The sequence below is a fragment of the Phascolarctos cinereus genome, unplaced genomic scaffold (genome assembly GCF_003287225.1).
Source record: "Phascolarctos cinereus isolate Bilbo 61053 unplaced genomic scaffold, phaCin_HiC Scaffold_4;HRSCAF=312, whole genome shotgun sequence".
Lineage (NCBI taxonomy): Eukaryota > Metazoa > Chordata > Mammalia > Diprotodontia > Phascolarctidae > Phascolarctos > Phascolarctos cinereus.
Genome location: NW_027555847.1, coordinates 327,958,138 through 327,981,915, shown reverse-complemented (window position 1 = coordinate 327,981,915; position 23,778 = coordinate 327,958,138). Strand labels below are relative to the sequence as shown.

Below are 23,778 nucleotides of genomic sequence, written 5' to 3'. Positions count from 1 at the left end.
TGGGAATTCTAATTGATCTTGTGCACAAACTTTTTCTTTGAGGCTCTGCTTGTACTTGTTTTAGAGTCATTCTCTTTTTGTTTGGGGCATTCTGGTCACTTAAATAGCTTTTTAATGATAGGATTGTATTTGTTTACTCATTGTTCCAGTCTTACTTCCCCAAATGGACTTGCATTAGGGTCAGGCTCTGTACCCTTTTGGAGAGAATGTCTGGTGCTTGGTTGTTTTGTATTCTCTTGGATCTTATTGCTGCTTTCAGCAGGCAATGAATGTTGCATTCTTCAAGGACCCCATAGGTATCTCAAGCTGGGAACCTGTCAGTTTTCAGTGCTCCCAAAATGACAAAGTGAGACCTGATTGCTGCCCACCTGACTGAGCTTTACAAGTGCCTGATCCTGGTTTGGGTCTGAGTAACACAATGGTGGGCTTGCTCTTAGTTGGAACTACAGCAGACTGCTACTAAACACAATTGCCATCAGCTAGCTGAAAGACACTAAATTGAGAGCAATAAAACTGCAGGCACTCCATTAGTCTGAGCTCTCTACACTAGTTATCCTGCTATAGCCTTCAACCTGGAGTGCGGGACTGGGTCTGAGATCTTGCTCCACCCCCAGGGTCAGAGCCCCATAGCTGCTACTGACTTATGTTCCTGCACCATGTCCAGAACACAGCTTCATGCGTAGGACTACTCTTTGTCCTGGTTAGCCACACCCCTATAGGCCTCTTTGGGCTGCACTGCATCTGTGACCTAGCTCTAGAATCTACCTAGATCTACCAGTTGGCATCTGTTCCTGCTCCCTGCATAGCTGGATCCAGGACCTCTTCTTGCCCTTGTAAATATTCCTAAGCCCCATTTCATTCCCCACACTCCTCCATGCAGCTAGACCCCATCCCAATGCGATAGCCCTCTGTTCCTCAACACGAACCTGGACTAGAAAAAATGACTATGTTGTCCCCTTGAATTTCCTAATCAGGCTTTAGTCTGCATTTTCTAGGTCTCTGTGGAGTATTTGTGGAGGGAAATTGTGCTGTAATACTTTCAGTTTAGTTTGTCATCTTGGCTAGTCTTTTCCAGGCGCTGTCTAAACTATATAAAAAACTGAATCTCTTTCTCAGCGAAGCTGGGAATGACTAATTTGTAGGAATGAAGGTTGCACAAAAAACTGACTTGGACTGACAACTGCTGAATTGTCATTGTCAAGGTAATCTAGGAGAAGCTGAAAGTGCTTAAGTCTCCATGGCCACCAAACTGGAAGAAACACATATGAGGGTGCGGCATCATGGAAATTCAGGGCATGGATATAAGGTAAAAATATCTTCAAATATTTTAAAAAAAGGCTAAGAAAGGTAAAAAGTCATTTCCATTCAGGCAATGTGAATGAAAATGGCACAGTCAGATACCCTCTAAAACATAGATACTTTCATCTCCAGTATCATTGACTGAACTTATCTGAAGTCAGAACTCTCAACTGAGGCAGCTCTCAGGACATAAGGCTAGCTGGCAATAGGTCAATAAGTTGGCATTCCAAATGCTGATACAATCTGATAAATCTTTAATTTATTGATCATAACCATAAAGAATGTTGTCCATTATTAAGGAAAAAAAATCCAGGACAGGTTATCTAAGTATGCTAGTTTATAATTGAGAATGCTCAAACATATAATTTTTATTTGAAAAATGTAAGGTCATAGCCAATGAAGACAAATTATTTCTAACATTCTGAAGCTTTTAATTTTCCAAACAGATGGCAGGATAAAGATCTGCAGTCTTTCTTCATCGATAACTTAATTAAAACTATTTTATGCATCTGCTAAAGTTTATGACTAAGTAAAAATCAAATTCCTTCTCCTACCCCAACTGGCCACTTAAGAAAGCACGAGAATTAATGTCAAATGTTAAAAAAGCATTTAAAAATTATTTGACAAAATACAGTATATAATTTCAAATTTATAAAAATTCCTGCACTACTCTAATACAAACAAGCTTCATAAAATTTTGATATTTCATCTGACAAAAAAAAAAAAGCCAACCCTAATGAAGGTTCCATCTTCCCCCAGAATACAGATGTTGATATCTGAAGCATCACTTTTACATATGCCAATGTGGCACATTTACAAAACAAAACAGCTGTTACTGCTATAAATACTGATCAACAGAATCTTATCTTTAAGTCTTAAGTAGAGCAGCAATGCTAGGAATAAATGCTCAAAATGGACTGGTCTTTAAAGAGAAAAGAAAATACTACAACTGCTAGAGGGAAAAACCCACACTAGGCAGTTACTAAAAACTTTTTTCACATAAGAGTAAAACTTGGAACAAGGCTCTTGCATTTAGTACTTTTCTGTACATTCCATTTATTTAAAGAAAAAAAAGACCCATAAGGCAATGTTATGGGTCAAAAGCCTGGTCCTATAAAAACAATATACTATTACTTATATAATAGGATATAAGGCTACTTGATTTTGCTGTGGTTTTTTTTGGAAGATGTTGAATGTCTGCAGGGATCCGCTTCCCAAACACATGTTTCACTTCCTAGATCTGCTCCCTGGGAAGGTGGACAGACATTTGGTAATAGCATTGAGAGTCAGGTAGGCTACTTGTACAGATGGTTTTTTCCTTGTCTTTTGTGATGACACTTTACGATAAATTTCTAAAGCAATGGTAATAGCAAAGAAAAACATATTAAGGAGAATGAAATAAGATATGTCCCTAACAAGACTGATTCCTAAATCTTATAATAATCCTTCTTACTTCATAGTCACAACCCGGGTAGGTCAAGAGCGGTGTTGGCCTTATACATGGAGGAATGCTTGTCTGGAAGGTGTGAGTTTAATACAAAGCATAATTACTGAAGCAAATCTCTTAAATATAAAATGTCAGCAGAATGAGTGGATATCTCAGTTACTACTAGAAGAGTCTGAACTATCAGAAGAAGAAGAATGTTTTTCCTTTTTTCGCTTCTTTTTCTCCTTTTTGTGATGTTTTCCTTTTTTTGTTTTGCTTTTTTTCTCCCTTTTCTTTTCCTTCTTCTGGGATTTCTGTTTCTTTTGTTTTGAAGTATCTTCTTCAGTAGAACTAGATGAATAAGACCTATGGATAATATAAACATAGGTTATCAAATCAATGGCTGACAGAGAAACTTGAACAAGAATTTATATTTATTTTAGAGAAAGTGACAAAATATAAACTTCTCAGCTCCAGTTTATCAACATATTTTAAACCTAGTGAGGTAAAATCATCTAATTGTAATTTTCATTTTTCACTCTATAACTAACCTTATGATATAAAAACTTAAAAAGCTTAATTTAAGTAGCAATTATCATTTGTCATTATATGTTTATCTAATTCATTTGCACAAAAATAAACTCACTACAAAATTAGTATATTCCCCTAAGAGACAGGGAGATAGTTACAGGCATGAGACTGGATTTGATTCCACTGGTCTAAGGCAGTGGTGTCAAACTCAAATAGAAAATGGGGGCCTGAAACTGTAATTAAGGCTTCTGTGGATGCATACTGACTTAGAAAACTACACATTAATGTTATCTATGCTTAATTGTGTTTTTTATTTACTTTGTTAAATATTTCCCAATTACATTTTAATCTCATCCAAGCTGCAGCACTTAGGAGCATTATTTGATGCCTCTGGTTTACAGAACTCCTGAGTGAGGAAACTTTCCCTTACTGAGGCTGTTCAGCACCTTCTCTGGAAATTATAATCTCAGAGAGTTATCTAAAGCATTGAGATGTTAAGGGACTTGCCCAGGATCACACAGCCAGTATGTGTGAGAGGCAGACAAATTTGAACCCAGGTCTTTTTGGATGAGGATGGCTCACTAATTGAATTACATGAACAGTTATAATTTTACATGAATAAGGGTGGCTCAAGGATGAACACAAATGAATGAAAATGAAAATAAATATAAATATAAAAATATAAATATATTTTTTTAAAATGTCCCTTAAGTTAAATAAAAGTATGGATCTCTTTGACTAAGAGGTAATACAGAATAGCAGACACATTTCAATACAATTTTCATTACCTACTTAAATACTCTATACAGGCAGTCACAAAATTCAACTTTACATAAAGAATTTGGAAAGAAATCAAATCCCTCCGAGTGAAAGCAGAATAACAGATGAGTAGACAGACCACCATGCCACTGCCATGTTGGTTTAAGACCTCTAGTGCTGAAAGGGGAGACCTTTGCCTTGCTCTGCGCACCTGCCTGAGTCTCCAGCCCCTACATATCTGTCTTCTATTCACGGTTGGGTACCGCCTGTCTGTCCTTAGCTTCCATGTGCCTCTCTGTGTCACCCGTCCTCTCCTGTCTGTGTCCCTGGCTGGGTCCATGTGTCTGCCCCCTGTGTGTTTTTCCTCTCAGTTCCAGCCAGGTGCCCATGTGGCTGGCTGGTCATGCGTGTTTCTCCTCCTACTCTTGCTTCTTTGTCCCTGGCCCCCATATATCCTTGAACTGCGTGCTGGACCCCTCCCTCCATGGACATGAGGCTCTTTCCTGCCTTCCCCTTCCTCACTTTCCTACATCTGTGGACAAATTAACACTATGTAAAAATCACTTTAAGTAGAGGTCTGTAGAACAGCTCATTTATGTAAAGAGAGAACTGTATTTATGAAGTAGGACCTTGCAATCCCTTGCTTTATTTTTTCTGTTCAATAATATTTTCAAATTAGTAGAAAATAACAAATTAGAGCAGGTTTCCTAAACTTCACACCCTTACATAAAAACCAACGCTTCAAAACTGTATATAAAGCTGTGCAACATGCTACCTTTCCCTGGCTCTCAAATAACATGAGACAAGACTACAAAAACTTCTATCTCTCCCCAACCTCACACACACATTTCAATAAGTTAATGAACATGGAACAAAAATGGAAAACTTGAAATAGGTGAATAACTCAACAAACAACAATGTCAAACCCTAAAACCACTCTTAAAATACATAAGATAAAACCTAGATACATAAAGAAAATACTGTTCTCTAATGAATAAGTTCTAGGTCCTCTCTCTGTTTTAACTGTTTTAGGCTGAACAGAGATGGACAAATCTTTAGGTTTCAAGTTTAAGAGGTACCTAGAAACTGGAACCTACATGAGAATGACAGCATTTTTTCTCTTTGGAAAAATGTACTTTTGTGTTTTTAACAGATAGTCCTACATAGATATTTTATTTGCATAATGCTTGATATCCTAGAATTCCTCCTAGATCTAAACAACCTTATTAATAGTATTATTTTTTAGAGGGGTGTGTGTGTGTGTGTGTGTGTGTGTGTGTGTGTGTGTCTGTAAGGGAATGATGCATTACACTGGATCTTTACATTCCAGAACAGTGGTATCAAACTCAAATAGAATAGAATCTCTACTGGCTGCATTTTGACTTAGAAAACCACAAATTAACATAATCTATGTTGTATTTTTTATTTATTTTGTTAAATAGTTCTCAATTATATTTCAATCTGGTTCCTGCTGCACTGGGGAGTTTTGTGGAACTTTAACACCTCTGTTGTAGATGAACTTTGGCATTCTCACTTTATACTGTTTCTTCTATTGCAATAGCAGCATGGGAAGAAAAAGTAAAAGACAGTAAAAGATCAATTTTGGACCATAGGTGATCACAATCTCATCCCTTTACAACTCTCCTCTGGGACCTTGTTCCCTCATTTAACCCTTTTCTCTACAGCATCTTTAATTGTGCCCCACTGGTTCCTCTCCCCTCTGTTTTCAAACATTTTTAGGTCTCTACTACTTTGAAAAGGCTTCATTTTCCCCCTTCTTTCCTCTAACACTACTACTGCTTTGGTGCAGGCCCTCCTAACCTTAGGTCTAGATTATTCCAATAGCTTACTGGTAGTTCTCCTTGCCTCAAATCTCTCTCTAATTTCAGTACATCCTCCACTTGGCTGTCAAATTAATCTTCCTAAAGCACAGATCTAATTATGTCACCTCCCTGCTGCCCCACCTCCCCTTTCAATAAACTCCCAATCACCTCTAGTATTACATATAAAATGTTGCTTGACATTCAAAACCCTTTGCAACTTGACCCCTTCCTAACTTTCCAGTCTTCTGCACCCTACATAGCTCCTCTCTCTCACTCCCAACCCTGTTCTTTGCTATCCAGTGACACTGGCCTCCTTGATGTTCCTTACACAATGCACTCCCATCTTCAGGCTCTAGGCATATTCATGGTATCCCTCGTGTTTGGAATATTCTCTCCTTTGCCTCTTGACCTCTTTGTCTTCCTTCAAGTCCCAGCTAAATTCCTATCTTCTACAGGAAGTCTTTTCCAATTCCCTTTAATGCTAGTGCCTTCCTGCTGTTGGCAAGTCATTAGCTCTCTGGACTTTAAGTTCCTCAAATATAAAATGAGTAGGGTGGACTGGATGATCTTTTAAGGTCCCTTTCACTTTTAAATCTGTAACTCCTTTTTTTGGGGGGGAAGGGATGGAAATTGAGATAAGAGTAGTGAAACATGAATCCTCAATAATGTCTTCTGTATCATTTATTTAATGGAAATTGGTAACAAGCTATAACCTATTAAGTGCCCCAAATAATTAATAGTCAAAATTCATAGAGAGATCAACAGTGGCAAAGGTCCTGAAAGACATGGACGGATTTTCAGTATACTACTCAAGCACAAGGACATCTAGGATAGAGCGCTGGGTCTACAGTCAGGAAGACTCATCTTTCTGAGTTCAAATCTGATCTTAGACATTAACTAGCTGTTTGACCCTGGACAATTCACTTAACCCTGTTGGCTTCAGTTCTCTCATCTGTAAAATGAGCTGGAGAAGGAAAGGGCAAACTTCCAGTATCTCTGCCAAGAAAATTTCAAATAGAGTCATGAAGAATTGGACATCACTGAAAATGACTGAACATTCAAGCACAAGAGGGATATATCACAGTTTTTTAGAAAAATAAATGACTTCTTTCAAGACAATTGTATTTTGAAGATGCAGACATATTTTGACATTCATCTTAGTGGGCACACAAATATGAGAGAAAAAATGATCAGAAAGATTTGTGACATTCCATTGTTTTGTTTGATTAAAGGTGTATATAACGTTTTAAACTTTAACTCTAGAGTATAACCGGAGAGAGATTAATTTAAGAAAATTTAAGAGACAGCTTACCACTCATAATTTTGTTAAGTGTGTTAGTCTTTGGTTATCAAATGCCAACAAATGAGATGTTTTATATCATTTTTGATTCTTGAACTCTCTCTCTAGCAATCCTGGTTTTGTTAACAATTGATGCAAATAATTCAAGAGAGTGTGACTATTGACTTAGACCCTATTCCAACAACTGGCAAATCTACTTAAATAAATCAATTTAAAACTTTCAAAGACATTCCAGAAAATCTTATTCTTCTGTATGAGATTAAAGGGTACCTTTTTCTTTTCTTTTTCAATTTAAGTTTCTCTTTGTTTTTTCTTTTCTGTTTTTTCTTTTCCTCTTCCTCATTTATATCTGTAGAAATAAAAAGATCAGGTCGTCATACCATACATTAATCTAAGGCATATTAATAGCATTTTAAATGAGGAGGTTTTTCACACATGGTAGAGAAAAGTATAGTGGAAGAAAGGAAAGAAAACGTTTGTAAGATCTATTAAATTTAAAAAAAAACCAGTGAAAAATATTCAGAATTCAAACAACAAGTATTTAATAGGTTTCTACGATGTGCCAGGTATTGTGCAAAAATGAAATAGTTCCTGCCCTCAAGGAGTTTACATCATCTATCAGTTGAAACATCATATGCACGTGTAAGTATATACAAAGTAAAAGCAAGGTAATTTTGGGGAGGAAGGCATTGGCAGTATCGGTAATGGTGTCATTAAGAAGGAAGCACTGGAGCTGAGTTCTGAAGGAAGCTAGGGATGCTAAAGGGTGGACAAGGGTGGGAGGTCAGGGGGAATGGCATGTGCAAAAGCATACAGACAGGAGATGGGATGTCATATGTGAGGAATATCAACAAGGCCAGTGTGGCTGGAACGAAGACCATGTGAAGGGGAGCAATGTGTAATGGGCCTAGAACCAGGCTGTGGAAGGCTTTAAATGCTAAAACAGAGAGTCTGCATTTGACTTCAGAAAAAATAGGGAGCCCCTGGAGTTTACGGGCAGGGGTGCAACATGGTTGGACCTATTCTTTATCAATATCATTTTGGCAATTATGTGGAGAATGGAACGGAGGGAAGAGAACTGAGTCAAGGAGACCAATTAGGAGGACATTATAATAGCCCAGGTGAGCAGTGAGGAGGATCTAAACTAGAGTAGTTTTTGTGTGAGTGGAGGAAAGGAGACAGATGCAAGATGGTGTGGGAAGCAGAATCACTGATACTTGGCATGTTACGATGCATATGAAGTGAGGAAAAATGAAGCATTGTAGATGCTTCTGTGAATGTACCCAGCTGGGCTAGGATTGAGAATGAAGACATATATACAAGGACAGTCTTTGCTTCTAAGGAGCGTACAATCTTCAGGTAGGATGGGAAATACAATATATTTGCAGATGAGTGAATGAAGCATGTATCTATAATAAATACACAGTGACTGAGTGGGATGTCTAACGAGTAGGGGGAATCAGGAAGGATTCCTTTCCTCATCTTCTGAAGGATATGGTACTTGAACTGAGTCCTGAAGGGAAAAAGGAATTCTAAGGGACAGAAGTGAAGGCAGAGACCCTTCCAGTCATGGCATGAGAGATAAACTGTCTTATTTAGAGGAACAGCAAGTAGGATGGCTTTACTAAATCACTGGATGTTTGGGGGCACCAATTTATAGTCAGTCTGCAAAGTTAGGCTGGAACCATACTATAAAGGCTTTTAAATGTCAAACAGAGGAGTTTTCATATCATGCTAAAGGCTATGAGGAGCTGATGATACTTTCTGAGTGTCTGTGTGTGTGTTATATAATGAGACAAGTACTCTAGGAGTATCAATTTGGCAGCTGTGTAGAGAATGGACTGGAGAGGATAAAGATACCAGTGAGGAAGCTGGTAGTCCAGGCAAGAGGTGACGAGGGCCTAGATTAAGGTGGCTGTGGTGTGAATAGAGAAGGGGGAATGGATGTGAGAGATCTTGAGAAGACAGAAATGAAAGGACTCGGTGCCTGATTGGATATGGGGGCATGAATAAGAATAAAGAACTAACCTCAGTTCTGAACCTGGGTAACCTTAAGGTACAATGTAGGGACAGAAACTGCAAAGGGAGAACACTTCAGTCTCCTTTATGAGATCACTGTTCATGTCCTGCCCTTAACTACAGGTATACCGCATGGTTTGGTTCTGTATCTTCTCTTCTTTCTCTAAACTATTTCTCTCTCTCTCTCTTTTTTTTTTAGGCAATTGGGGGTTAAGTGACTTGCCCAGAGTCACACAGCTAGTAAGTATCAAGTGTTTGGTCTAAGGCCGGATTTGAACTCAGGTCCTCCTGACTTCAGGGCCGGCACTTTATCCACTGCGCCACCTAGCTGCCCCTCCTAAACTATTTCTTGATGACCTCATATTAGCTCCCATAGGTCTGACCATCCTCTCTATGAAGATGACTCCTGTATTTCTTTATCTGGCCCTATTTTCTTGCTTCAACTTTTGTCTTGTGTTAGCATGCTCTAATGGAGATCCCAAACTGACTGGCCCAGAGAAATCTTAAACTAAATATGTCCACAACAGAATTCACTGTTATGCCTCAAAACTCTTCCTTCTTCCAAACTTCTCCATTTCTGTTCAGGAGGCCACTATCCTTGAAGTCACCCAGGCTGACACCTTCAGAGTCATCTTTGACTATTCTCCCTCACCCCATATCCAGCTTCCAAATGTTTTTAGAACATCTTGTCTATACCATCTCTCTCATACCTGTCCCTTTTCTCTATTCACACAGCTATGACCCCAGTTGAGGCTCTTATCATCTCTTTCTAGGACCATTTCTATAACTTCTTAACTGGCTTCCTTGCCTCAGTCTTTCCTCTGCCATCCATCTTCTAAATCCCAGGGCTGATCATGCCATCCAAGGGCTCCCCACTGCCCCAGGGGTCAAAGAGAATCTTCTCTATTTAGCATTTAAAGATCTTCATAATCTGGCTCCAGTCTACATTTCCAGTCTTATTACACATCACTCTCCTTCAAACACTCTATGTTCCAGCCATAATGCCCACTCCAACAGTCCCACTCCCACAACTGTGACATGGTACAGGCCATCTCTCATGCCTAGGATGCAGCTCCTCATAACTCTTACCTCAGAAAATCCCTAGATGCTTTCAAAGTTTAGCTCAAGTACAACTTTCTACATAAGGCCTTTCATGATTTCTCCATCACCATCTTTAGTTACTTTGTATATATTTTTTAATCTTCTTATGTGTGTGTGTATATATATGTATGTATACACATTGTTGTTCAAGAGAATGCAAGCTTACTGAGGGCAAGGACTATTTGGTTTATATCTTTGTGCATAAAAGTGTCTGGTACAGTGTTGAGGTACACAATAAATGTTAATTCATTGATTATGTTTGTCAGGATAAATACTTAATCATAACTATTACATTATGAATTTGTTAAGGTTAGGGGCTATGTTCGAACATTCATTCAACACTTATCATGTACCTACTATGTACAGAACACTGAGGTAAGCTGAGGTCATATGAAGTTTAGAGAAAATATGGTCCCTGTCCATATGGAATTTATAGTCTATTATATTTATGGAACCTTGTTGCCACTAGGATTATATACAAACTCTCCAGCATGGTATTTAAGACCCTCTGCTATCTGGCTCCCATCTATCTTTCCATTCTTATTTTACAATATTTCCCTTCACAGATGCTGTCCAGCCAAATTGGAATAACTTCCTGAACTTGACATTTCATCAAATGTCAAACTGCATTTACACAAGCTGTCCTCAAAGCCTGGAATGTATTTCCAGCTATAAAGCTGCTTTTTAGTATCCTTATTTTCTTCCAAGGCTTAGCTTAGGTATACTTCCTCCATTAAATTTCCCGATTCTTTCCAGCTGGAATATACTTATCCCTATACAAGCTGTGTCCCTTCTCTTCCAGTAGAATGTAAGCTCATTTAAAAGATGGACAGTTTCATTTTTGTCTTTATATCTAAAGCACCTAGCATAGAGACTTGTGTACCAGAGGTGATTAATAAATGTTTCAACTGGCCTTACGGTTTGTCATTAGTCTGATAATGTGAGATGGTTAAAGGGACAACATGTAATAAAAAGGACAATAAACTACAAGTCAAAAGACTGGGGTTCTATTGCTAGTTCTGCCACAAATTGTGTCACACTAAAAGTCATGTAATCTCTTGCCCCCAACAATTTTACATGTAAAATAAAGGGGTTATTTAGATGTTCTCTGAAGTCGCTTTCAGCTCTCACGTTCTAACAACATCCTGTTACAATAATTAGCCTAAGTCTAGGGGGAAATATAATGGCCCCTAAGGTCCATGTGATTCCCTCTTCAACTTTATCAAGTTTATTTTAGATGAAAGGTTATGAGTTCAATCACAATTATTCTGAGCACCTAGTTAGGAAAATTCCTAACGTTTAGGCAGAGGGTAGGTTCTCTGTCTTACCTTTAATTTATATTTATCTTTACTTAACCCTAGGTTATTTTGTGATTGAGGAAAAATTCCGTTTATTTGAAATGTTTTGGTAATAGAATTTACTGGGCATTTTATCACTTACTTTAAGTTGGGTGAGGTTCAGTAAATCAGTCATCCCACCCTTATACTATGGATTAAAATAAAGTTTAAAAAAAGATCATGGACAGAGAAGAGGTAAATGCTGCCCTTTCAGAACTGAGAGTCTTTAGTTGCACTGGTTGGCAAACTGTAACTGTGATTTTGGCTGTATGGACTTCTCCAAATACTATTAGGAAGGTAGACTATCTTTAACTGATACGGTAAGATATTTTAAAAAATACTAACTTTTAGATGCTTATCCTCATCTGACCCTCCCTTTAGTTCTCTCATTTTCAGTAACTCAACAAACTGAAAAAGATGGAAAATATTTTTCTAAGCAGCACAATGGAGATATTTTTACCCAATGTAATATATTCCATTACAGCCAGTTTTTCACTCTTGGAAAAAGAAATAAAAATAAACCCCAAAGCCACAGATTTCACTTTAAAATTCCTATCATACTGTACTGCTATATCCTCATTATTTCTTCTTAGCTTATAATTTTTTCTGACATAGCCTCCTAACACACAAACCTCTCCTGGTCTAAATAAGATAATGGTCTTGGCTTTCTCAGGTGTCTATAATAGGTTTTTCTAATTTTTGCTTAGAATCAAAATTTAAAATCCCATTTTAAGATTCCTTTTCTATTGAGTATAGAATTGAGTTAACATCTGTAATAGAAGCAATATTTCCTGGGGCTCTGCCATGTAGAGGCTGGGCTAGCTTTCCTAAGACTCTAACCAGTGCAAGTCAGGGCAGTTATTTTCCTTAAGAGGTACAGAAATTCTCCCTGACACCCGACTGGCTAAGGGAAGGGCTTAGGTTGCTGGTGTGGCTTGCTGGTTGCCCAAGTACAAATGGCTATGAGGAGTTCCAGCTCCCTCTGTGGTTTCAGATGCTGAAAAATAGTGTGACTAACATCAGGTAGCTTCATTCACCTGAATCAATGTATTATCTTTACTGATTATCTTTGTTGAATACCCTTCCCTTCCCATGGCTCCTTGTAAAAGTTAACTGTAAGTGGACTACAAGTGCCTCATTTTGTTCCAGTACTGAACCTAAACTATATTTGCATCTCCAGCACCTAGAACAATGCCTTGCACATAGGAGGTATTTAATATTTGTTCAATTGTTTGTTGAGTAGTCTAACCACACAAGCTCTTTAATCATATTGGAGGTCATCCTGGCAGCAAATTAAGTCTGCTTTTTGGAGAATCAGCTGGGCTAAGTAGGCTGGCCAATAGATGATGAATTCTTTAGCTATGACAACGCTCTTAGGGAAAATAGTAGGAAAAGGGGCAAATATATTAAGAATGATATAGGTTTAAGATAGTCTGTACATATTAACTTAAATGAAAGGTCTTTGCCTAGTACAAGTGACTGGACATACTGCTAGAGGAAATGAATCATAACAATGCTGACATTGTCATGAATCAAACCAGAAAACAAAAAAAGAAAGTACAGTTAAATGGAAGGATGGCTCACAGGCAACAGGATTATATTCTTAGAGCTTGAAGGGACCTCACATACTATCCAGGCCAACTCCCTCATTCCCAAAAGAGAAAACTGAAGTCCCAGGAGATCAACTGACTTGCTCAAGGTCACCTAGCCCTAGAGAAGCAAGTAAATAAACTGGAAGAAATGGTTTTATTGCAAGTACGATGACAACAAGAAACATCATTTAATGGGATACTTGGTTATCCTGTCTTGAAGTGTTTATGACGGGCATTTATAAAAAGACCACCATGAAGCCTATTCCATTAAATTAAATCCAACAGATATTTATTATGTGTTACACTATGTCCAGGGCATTATACTAGGTGCTGTGGACACAAAAATAACAACACAAGGAATTTGATCACAAAGAATTCATATTTTGGATGGTAGTAGAGGAGGAGGGAACATATAGCACATAAGGATAAGTATGAAGAATATATATATAACACAAAATAATTTTAAGATAGAATAGGCTTTAACAGTTGGGCTTGGGGCAATCAGCAAAGTCTTCTTGAAGAAGGTGGTACCTGAACTATCCCTTGAAGGAAGCTAGGGATTCCAAATGAAGATGAGGAAACAGTGCATTTCAGATGTGAGAAACAGCTGATGTTAAAGGCATGGAGGTAGGTGAAGTATGGCATGTACAGCAAACAACCAGCAGGCCAATTTAACTGGACTGGAGAGTACATGAAGGGAAGTAATACAAAATAAGACTGAATGTAGATAAATATACGAGTATATGTTAAAGAAGATAAGGATGTCAAGTAATACTGTGAATTTTCCAAACTGACTCAATGTATACTTTAATACTTGCTGACTTCAACACAAAGTGAGAATAGAGGACAGTGAAAAATGCGATGGAAAACACGACTCAGGAGTAAGAAACAAAAGAGGCCAAAGGCTTATAGATTATACTCTACAAGACCAAAAAAGCCTTCTATCTATCAAAAAGGAATACTTGAGAAGAAACTTGGCAAGCGATAGACATGGCAAGCACAAAATGATACCACAAGAAATGAACCTGATCATGTCTTGACTACCAATTGGGAACTGTTTTAAAATCATCTAGATTCAGGTGAGAATTAGACGATCTGCTTGTTAGAGGAAAAGATAAAATTCAACATCAGATTAGAGAAATAAAAACGTGAACATGTGATATGATAATTTTAACAGCTCCAACTCAAATATAAGCTCTTTGATGGTAGGGATTCTTTGTATTTGTATCCCAAGCACCTCACACAGTGCCTGCCGACTAGTAGGTATTTAATAAGTGTCTGTTGATTGGCTGATACTGGAAAATGTGAAATAGATAAAGGAATAGATATTGACATTTAAAATCACTTATAATCATCCTTTCCCATAGAAGTTTTAGTAAGTGTAAAGCAACTATCAAAAAAAAAAAAAGAAAAAGGAAAGAGTGTAGAAACTGCTTTGGCTAGTATACCTCATCTCCTTGGCAAACAAAAATATTAGGCAGTCAAGGGCAACATTCAGTTCAGAATATAGACTTGTTTATGAAAAATCTTAGAGGAGGATGGTAGAAGATTGCAACCAGTATTACTTCATAAAACAGCAAATAGTAATGATGGGGAAAATAAGATTTTAAAATTTTGGCAAGAGACCCAATGAAGCTGGGTTATCCTGCAAAATTTATGGATGAAACTGGAAGTACAACAAATGAAACATGGAAAAGATCTGTTAAGATTACTATAATAAGTCATTTCTCTGCATCAACAATAATGGAGCTACCCACACAGGTTAACATCATAGTCCCTGATATACTATAGGAAGAAGGTGAAATGTTACTAAAGGATATAAAGATGGGCAAAGCATCTAGACCAAACCAAGTCTAGAGGAAGTCCATGCTAAAGGCAATGATTGTAGGGATTGGTTTTCTTTCTTTTTTTTTTTCTTTAGGTGAGGCAATTGGAGTTAAGTGATTTGCCCAGGGTCACACAGCTAGTACGTGTCAAATGTCTAGTCTGAGGCTGGATTTGAACTTAGGTCCTTCTGATTCCAGGCTCGGTGCTCTATCCACTGCACCACCCAGCTGCCCTGGGATTAGTTTTCATGATAACTGAAAGATGAGAGGATAGTGAAGGATTTGAAAAATAATCACAGATGTTACTCCTCTTCAAACATGTGGATTAATAAAACATCATTAACTACTGACTTATATTCCTATAGAGCTTTCCTATCACTGAAAAATCTTTGAGAGTAGTTACACATATATCAAAGGTGTGCTTGATAAAGAAGGCATGACACAATGAACAGACAGGCTTTGGGAAATAATGTTGTATAGCAGACCACCTCTTTATAGTCACAAAAGGTAAAGAAAATTCAAGCTTCCACAGCACTTACTAGTGTGTTGACTATAAAAAAAAAAACGCCTCAACAGAACAAGATGCTGCCTTACAGGCACTGCTGCAAAAAAGTGTATCTCGGGGCAGCTAGGTGGCACACTGGATACAGCACTGGCCCTGAAGTCAGGAGCACCTGAGTTCAGATCTGGTCTCTGACCAGACATTTGACATTTACTAGCTGTGTGACCCTGGGCAAGTCATTTAACCCCAACTGCCTGAAAAATTTTTTTTTTTAAAAAGTGTATCTCATTAATATTCTGAAATCATACAAGATTCTTTGAAAGATTCAATGAAATTACTTTGAATTTCTAATTATTAATATCCAGTAGAGTATGAAACTAAGACATATAGGCTTACAAAAAGTATCTGTTCCTGTCATTAAGAATGTGCAGCCCTGAGTCTAAACTGAAGAAGAATGCTCTATAGTTGGTTAGGTTATGCAGGAATTCCTGGTGGTGGATAGCACAGGAATGGTGCTGATTCCATCAAACTATGGATACTGTAGATATTGGGAAACTGCAGAGTGGTTTGAACGGCACTTTTTTTTCCTTCTGAAACACATGCTTATCTTTTTAATGACAATATTCTTCCAGTGATGCTTTGATGCTGTGAATGCCACAGTCTCAGAAGACTTAGTTGCAGGTCTTCCAAAGGGCAGTGGAAAGAAGCATGGTGGGCCGGAGTAGACTGCAGACAAAGGGTGATTACTACCCCTCAAAAAAGGGTCCATTAAGAATATCCTGAAAAGGAGGTGGGCTGGTCACGTACAAAGAATTAGTGACAACCAATGAAGAGCCTTCTTGCCACGGTACCTACAGAATGACAAAAGCCTTACCGGGAAGTCTCTATCAGGTTGTGTGGACTTCTCTACAGAGAATTTACAAGAGGATGCGGGCCAAGGCGCAGGTGATAAGGCTTGGGTGGGCTGTCATTTCCACCACTGGAAGATGTACTCATTGAATATTCTAAGGTACATTTTTATTAATATAATGGAGAGTAACATAGTATTTGCATATATATTATTCATTTGTCCATCACAGTAAGAGCAAGTATGAATATTTTCATTTTACAGCTGAAGAAACTAAGGCTCAGGGAGGTTAAATCCACATAATAACAACAGCTTATGTGTGTAGAGCTCTTTAAGATTAAAAAAATCCTTTCTTACAATGCCTCTGTGAAGCAAGTATTGTAATTATTATTTCCATTTTACAGATGGAGATCCTGAGGTTTAGAGCAGTTAATTGGTTTGCACATTGCTACTCAGATAAATTTCAGAATCAGGACTCAAACGTGGATCAGGTGAATGACACTTGAGTTCTTTCCATTTAGAGCCAGTCTTCTTACTCCTGTTCCAGGACTCTCCACTAAAGCATGTTTCTCCTCATTTCCTACCCTTGATCAACAATCCTAGAAACGTATCAAGGATGGATATGGGTTCTATCAAAAGATTTTTGTCTTCAAATGACAGTTTGTGTGTTTTACTAAATTAGCAAGTTATATTTATTCATCTGTCCATCCATCTATTTATTTATCTGCAAAAAATGATTGGCTGCTATTTGGCCACAGCTGATCATGTACTTACCCTGTCTTACTTTGTAAATACTCTCACTAGCTTAGAGCAAGAAAACAACAAGGAGAAAAATAAATTGGGACACAACAGTAGTACTGCTGAAATATACTTGCTGTAGAACATATCTGCAGAGATAGGTTCAGATTAGAAGATCCTGGGATAAGCAAAGTTTTTCTTAGAAGTTTATTTTCTTAGGGACAAGTATTCTGCTTTCCTTGATAATTTGCCAAATGTATTCTGCTTGCAACATATCTGTTTGCAAGCTTAGTAGTCGATCACTCAATAAGTATTTGTCAGCCATCTACTACATGGCAGACATTGTGTTAAGCATTGGAGCACACGTGTGTGTGTGTGTGCACGCGCTCATGCCCATGTAATACACTAAAAAAAAGCATGAAGGGTTTAGTAACTACTCTATACAGAAACAAGGAGACATCCACCCACTGTACTGAGTTTCTTCAATGAATGTGAGATTTCATTGATATAAAATCTAACCCCTTTGTTTTACAGATGAAGAAATGGAGGCTTGCAGAGATCAAGTGACTTGCTCAAGGTCACACAGGCAAATAAGAAGGAGTAAATCCTCTCTGGGCTCCACTCCTGACTCCCTGGACTTTTAATACCATGCCACAGCAGCCTACTCACACCAGCAGTTCACTCCACCAAACTTACCAAACTGGAACTCTGTTGTGGCTCCCCCCTCTGGATGCTCCTAGAACCTACATTTAAAGGAAAGCATGCAGGCAAGTCATCTCTTCATTGCTCTCCATGCTCCATTCCTAAGTCTCCTCACCCTGGAAATTCAGTCTACCCCTGACCTTTTTCTAATGGAAGGAATCTGCCCCTGCAGCCCCTTCCCTGATTGGCTAGTCTCTCTCAGGATCTCCATTTTGAGGAAAATGTTCAGGCTAGGTATTTCTTCATTCTTTTCCAAGTTATAATTCTGACTCTCCTCCCTCTTGCTTTTTAACTTCCTTTTACATGCTGTCTTCCCTCAATTAGAACATAAGTTCATTGAGAGCAGGAACTGACTTTCTATTGCTTTTATATGTATTCCCAATGGTTAGCTCAGTGCTTGGTACAAAGTAAGTGCATAATAAATGCTTATTGACTTGACATAAACCCAGGTCCTTTGATTCTTGATTCCATGTCCTTTCCACTGTACCACATTACCTTTCAGCCCAACAGTGGCTTCACATCCTTGTCCATGTGCTCTATGGCAGGCCTGGACAACACGCGGTTCACCAAAGTGAGCCGCCGATGGCATTTGTGCAGGTCTGTATTTACATCTTTTACATTTTTTGTGAGCCACTGGAAATCCTTTGGTGGGCTGCAAGTGGTGCACAGGCTGTTATGTTGTGCAGGCTTGCTCTATGGGGATGACAGTGAGGAGGTGTGTCCAGTGTGCTAGGGAGCTTTCTCTTGACATTGTATCCTTTGATACCACTACACAACTAGCTCCTCCTTTACTGATTATAAATCTTTTTTATATCTTTTATTCTGCTTCTTCCGTATAGTTATTGTATGTTGGATCTTACTCATGCTCATCACACACCTCTCCACTACCCTTTGGCTGATACACAACTTGCATCACTAGAAGAATACTAATGTTATAAAGATGGCTTTTGTTTCAGGGAGAAGGTCGGAGTCATAAAAACATGGTGCGATTTCCCAAAAAATTGCAATCCAGTCCAACCTCTGGTCACTGGACTCTCTGACAAGCCATGTGGGCCTCCTTCACTGTATACATAGTGTCCACAACACGCGCAGACTTAAAGACTATCTCTATGCCTTGCTTAATCAAATACATATCACAGCTTGGACAACAGGCCTTCTTCACCCACTTGGTTTTCTCCTGGTAGATGGTTAGGCCAAACTCTTTTGAGAGACTATAGATCTCACTTAAGAGTCTCTTTAGTATTCTAAGGCTTAACATAATTAGTACAATGTCATCTATAAACAAAAGTTATCTGGAAGGCGCCACCAACTCTTATGGAATCCTTCTTCACCTTGGATTCTGCACTCAAGGGATACATTTGGTCAGCATACATCTCCTTGTTTTATGACTCTCTTGATATTAATAAGTAGATAAAATTATTTTTGTCATACTATCTTTTTAGGAATCTTGTATGATTTTATCATATGCAACAGAAAAACTTTGTTGGAAGTGTGCCTTTAAGGTGCCATCTTGCTTTTTTGAATTAAATACTTTTCTATAGTCACCAAATAATAAGCATAGTGAAATCATTCTCTTCACCTCTCAGTCCACTATGACTATCAAGATGTGTTCTGCTCTAAACTATTGTGAAAACCTGACGGTCCCACTCATACCTTCATCTAGGACACTCCAGATGAAAGTGTAAGTTATTCCTACAAAGACTTTATATAGTTGGGAAAGTAGGTATTTAGGTTAGTAGTTCGGGAATAAAGTGACTTTAATATTGTGACAAATTATACACAAAATAAAATAAAATACCTAAAAGCATTACAAAGGCTTCTTAGTATGATCCCTAAAATGTTTTACTTACTTTTCTCAGGCAAAGTCTGCAATTTATTGAGTTCCTCAGCATCTTCCTCACTGTCTTCACTACTTGTGCTGCTGACATCTAAAACTATGTCTCTTTTGGGGTCTACTCGGAGAAAATTACGGCATTCAAAAGTCAGGTGACCAGCTGAATAAAACAAAACAGAAAATTAAATGACAAGATGCAGAAATGGAAACATCAGATTATTTTATGCTTGAAAATTATAAATATTCAATGTAATAAGGGCAAACCATAATTTTAATAATGCCAGATGAGAATGTCTTAACTTTTACAAGACTATAGGCTATATTACATTAAAGTTGTTCAGTGTTTAACAAAATACTTTCACACAGATCACCTGATTTAAGCCTACAAACTAGGTAGGGCTAGAGAGTGATTTGTCCAGGCTGATCTTGCTAGAGGTAGATGAACTTAGAATCTGACTTCTGCTCTAGTGCTATTTCCACTTTACCAGGACACTAGGAGAGAAGAGGGATATTTTTTTCTTTAGTTGACATTTTAATTTCCATAACATTTCTTCTTTTAAAAACTTTTTCTTTTGTGCTAAATATTATTTTTTCTTCTTAGATGTACAAATGTAGACTCATCTTTGATTTCTGCATCTCAAACTTTTCTATATTCTAATCACATTTACTAAGCTGTTAAAATCATTAAAAGAGCTTTTGCTCAGCAGCCGCTAGGACGTGAATACACTACTTGATCCTGGCTAATTGTACCATTCACACAAATTAATATGTTCTTCTTTAGGCTACCTTGAAGACCACTTATAAGTGCAAGTTTATATGGTACATCTGTAGCAAATAACCTGTTCATTTAAATTTAAAAAAAATACCTTGTGCTTTGACCTGTAATAGCTATCTACTTCCTTTATGAGACAAATCAATTTTTTTATCCAAGTTATATTTGCCCAGGCAAGGAATAACTGAGATTATAGTATTTATTTGCAAGTAGACAACATCAGTAAACAGGATAAATAAGCAGGAGCCTTGGACACACCTTCCTACTAAAATGAAAGGAATGGAAACAGGAAGTAGCCCATGATATGGGTGAGTCAATAGGAAGAAGGGAGCTGGTGAATTGAAATAAGATTTTACATATGAGGAAGAAAAGAGAAGCCAGAAAATAAGTTGGAACTAGAAATAAAGTTGTACTTAGCTCATCTTTTTTAGCATAGACACTGAGGTAAAAACAGATGATTCCTATGTGAACAGAAACTCCCAAGTATTGATCTTGGCTATACATACCTACATCAGGCTGTAATATTAAAATAACTAATTAACTATAAATATAACCATTAAAATATTAAAACATAAAAGTTAAAATTAATTAAAATTATTACGTAATAAGAATTAAGCAAAATGACTAAATAACAGAACCTAAATTGTGGTGAGTCAGAAAATCAAACTGCTTATATATACAAAATGAATGAATTCTTCAAAATCACCAGGGACTGTTTAAAAATTTTTCTTCTGGCAGGAGTCAGAAACAGGCTATTTGTAGCCAGAAACAAGACTACTGTTAACACCAATTGATGCTTTTAATATCTGAGAAATTTCATCATTTTAACAACTGTTAAAGTGATGTGAGCTCCCTGATTGTCTTTTGCCTTTCTTCATATCCCTAGCACTTAATATAATGCCTGACATATAGTAGGCACTTAATATTTATTGACTGAACAAATAATGGTATATAGTGTTATTCTTAGGACATTTTCCAAAAGCTTAAAATTTTTTTAATTGTTAAAAAGAAAAAGAAGTCCATCAGTTTTAGTAAAAAGTATTTCTATTATTAATGTAATGTGCCACTTATATGATGAAAAAAGACGCTTTTTAAAAATAGCTCTAATTTTTAAAGATACATTTATTGTAATTCTAATACTTTTTTTGGAAGTTGGGAGAATTTGGCCCTATGTCATCATATGGCACCCATCATTATGTTATTATAAAATTTAAAAATATCACCTGCAGAAAGCTCAAAACATATAATCTAGCCAATATATAATCTAACACAGTTGCGTTGGAACACTAACAGCTTACCCCACTGAGAGCCCTTTGCACCTGGCAAAACAATTAAGAGTACATAAAGAGAAAAACAATGTGAGAATTGTAATTGTGTGAGGAGCAGCTGGAAAAAGAGTTACTGCATTTAGTTATTTTACCTTCTAATCTGTTCAAAGTGGAGCTTCCATGAAAGACATAAAAAAGAAGCCAGCATTTAAAGAAAATACTTTTATAAGAGGAAGGAAATAAACTAAAAATTTTTTAAAGGATGATTTCCTTTAAATGTCAGACAAATTTATTTCAGAGGTTCATAAAGAACAGTTAGGGCAACTGATTTAAATATATGCTATTACCAAAGTAGTTGGGGAGTGTATATAATCATGCTACCTTGTATCTTACCAGACATTAATAGTCAAATGATAGCATAAACAGTGTATACTTTTTTTTATTGCCTCCCTCTTACCACCTCATATATTTTGTGTTCTGAAGTTCCAGAAACGGACAATTTACAGTATCAAGGAATAAATATTGTTGATGACAAATCATTTCAGTTGGATCAATAAGAAAACAAATACAAAACCATGATATGGTCATAGCAAAAATAGTCTCCCCCAAACCCTCCAAAAACACAGATTTCTATGAAAAGCAATCAAGAATGAAATAAAAAAGTAATATGGAGTACATAGCTGACCTGGCTTGACAGATTTTTTTAGTCCATGGAGAGCAAACTGGTTCACTGTCATTTCTGACATTTGTAATTTTTAATATTAAAGCTGAAATAGCATGTTACAGTGGAAATAGCAATGGACTTTGAGTCAAGAGACTTTGGTTTGAATCCTGGCTCCACACTCCACTCCTAGCTGTGTGACCAGGAGGGCATGTTACTTAACCTCTCTGAGATGATTTCCTCACATGTAAAATGGTAATAATAATAATAATATCTGTACTGCAAATCTGAATGAATTCTTGCAGAGAAAATATTTTACAGAAACAGGTAACTGGGTAAAAAAAATCTTTGCAAGAAGCTTTACTGATAAGAGTCTCATTTCCAAAACATATAAGGAACTGATTTAAATCTATTAAGAAGAGTCATTCTCTAACTGATAAATTCCCCTCAATTATATGTAAAAAAAAAATTTTAACATGAGTTTTTTTAAATTTTGAATTCCAAATTCATTCCCTCCGTCTCCTCCCCCCTCCTTGAGAAGTCAAGCGACTTGATATAGGTTATATATGTACAGTCATGCAAAACTTATTTCCATATTAGCCATGTTACAAAAGAAAAAACATTAAAAAACAAGCAAGAAAAACAAAGAAAGCAAAAAAAAAGTATGCTTCAATATGCATGCAGACTCCATCAATTCTTTCTCTGGAGGTGGATAGCATTTTTCAAGAAGAGTCCTTTGGAACTGTCGTGGATCTTTGTACTGCTGAGAATACCTAAGTTATTCACAATTGATCATCGTACAATATTGCTCTTACTATGTATGTACAATGTTCTCCTGGTTCTGCTCACTTCACTTTTTATCAGTTCATATGAGTCTCCCCAGGTTTTTCTGAGAGCATCCTGCTCATCATTTCTTATAGCACAACAGTATTTCATTACAATCACATACCAGAACTTGTTCAGCTATTCCCCAACTAGTGGGCATCCCCTCAATTTCCAATTCTTTGCCACCACAAAAAGAGCTGCTATCAAAACTTTTTGTACATATAGGTCATTTTCCTTTTTCTTTGATCTTTTTGAGATACAAACCTAGTACTGGTATTGCTGGGTCAAAGGGTATACACAGTTTTAAAGCCCTTTGGGCATAGTTCCAAATTCCTCTCCAGAATGATTGGACCAGTTCACAACTTCACCAACAATGCATTAGTGTCCCGATTTTTCCACATCACCCCAACATTTGTCATTTTCCTTTTCTGTCATATTATTCAATCTGATATGTGTGAGGTGCTACCTGAGAGTTGTTTTAATTTGCAGTTCTCCAATCAATAATTATTTAGAGTATTTTTTTTATACGACTATGGATAGTTTTGATTTCCTCTTCTGAAAACTGCCTGTTTATATACTTTGACCATTCATCAATTGGACAGTGACCTGTATCGTT

At 37.2% G+C, this 23,778-nt stretch overlaps 1 protein-coding gene across 1 annotated transcript in view; it reads right to left on the bottom strand.

Moving 5' to 3' along the window:
• Positions 1-1,536: 1,536 nt before the first annotated feature.
• The window catches only part of SREK1IP1 (SREK1 interacting protein 1), a 39,543-nt gene continuing 17,301 nt past the window's right edge, over positions 1,537-23,778 (bottom strand). Inside the window, exons 3-5 of the mRNA XM_021007225.2 lie at positions 19,653-19,796; positions 7,409-7,487; positions 1,537-3,091 (exon numbers count right to left, since the gene is read on the bottom strand). Coding sequence (XP_020862884.1) covers positions 2,899-3,091; positions 7,409-7,487; positions 19,653-19,796 — 416 coding nt within the window. The 3' untranslated portion in view covers positions 1,537-2,898. The remainder of the gene's footprint in view (positions 3,092-7,408; positions 7,488-19,652; positions 19,797-23,778) is intronic.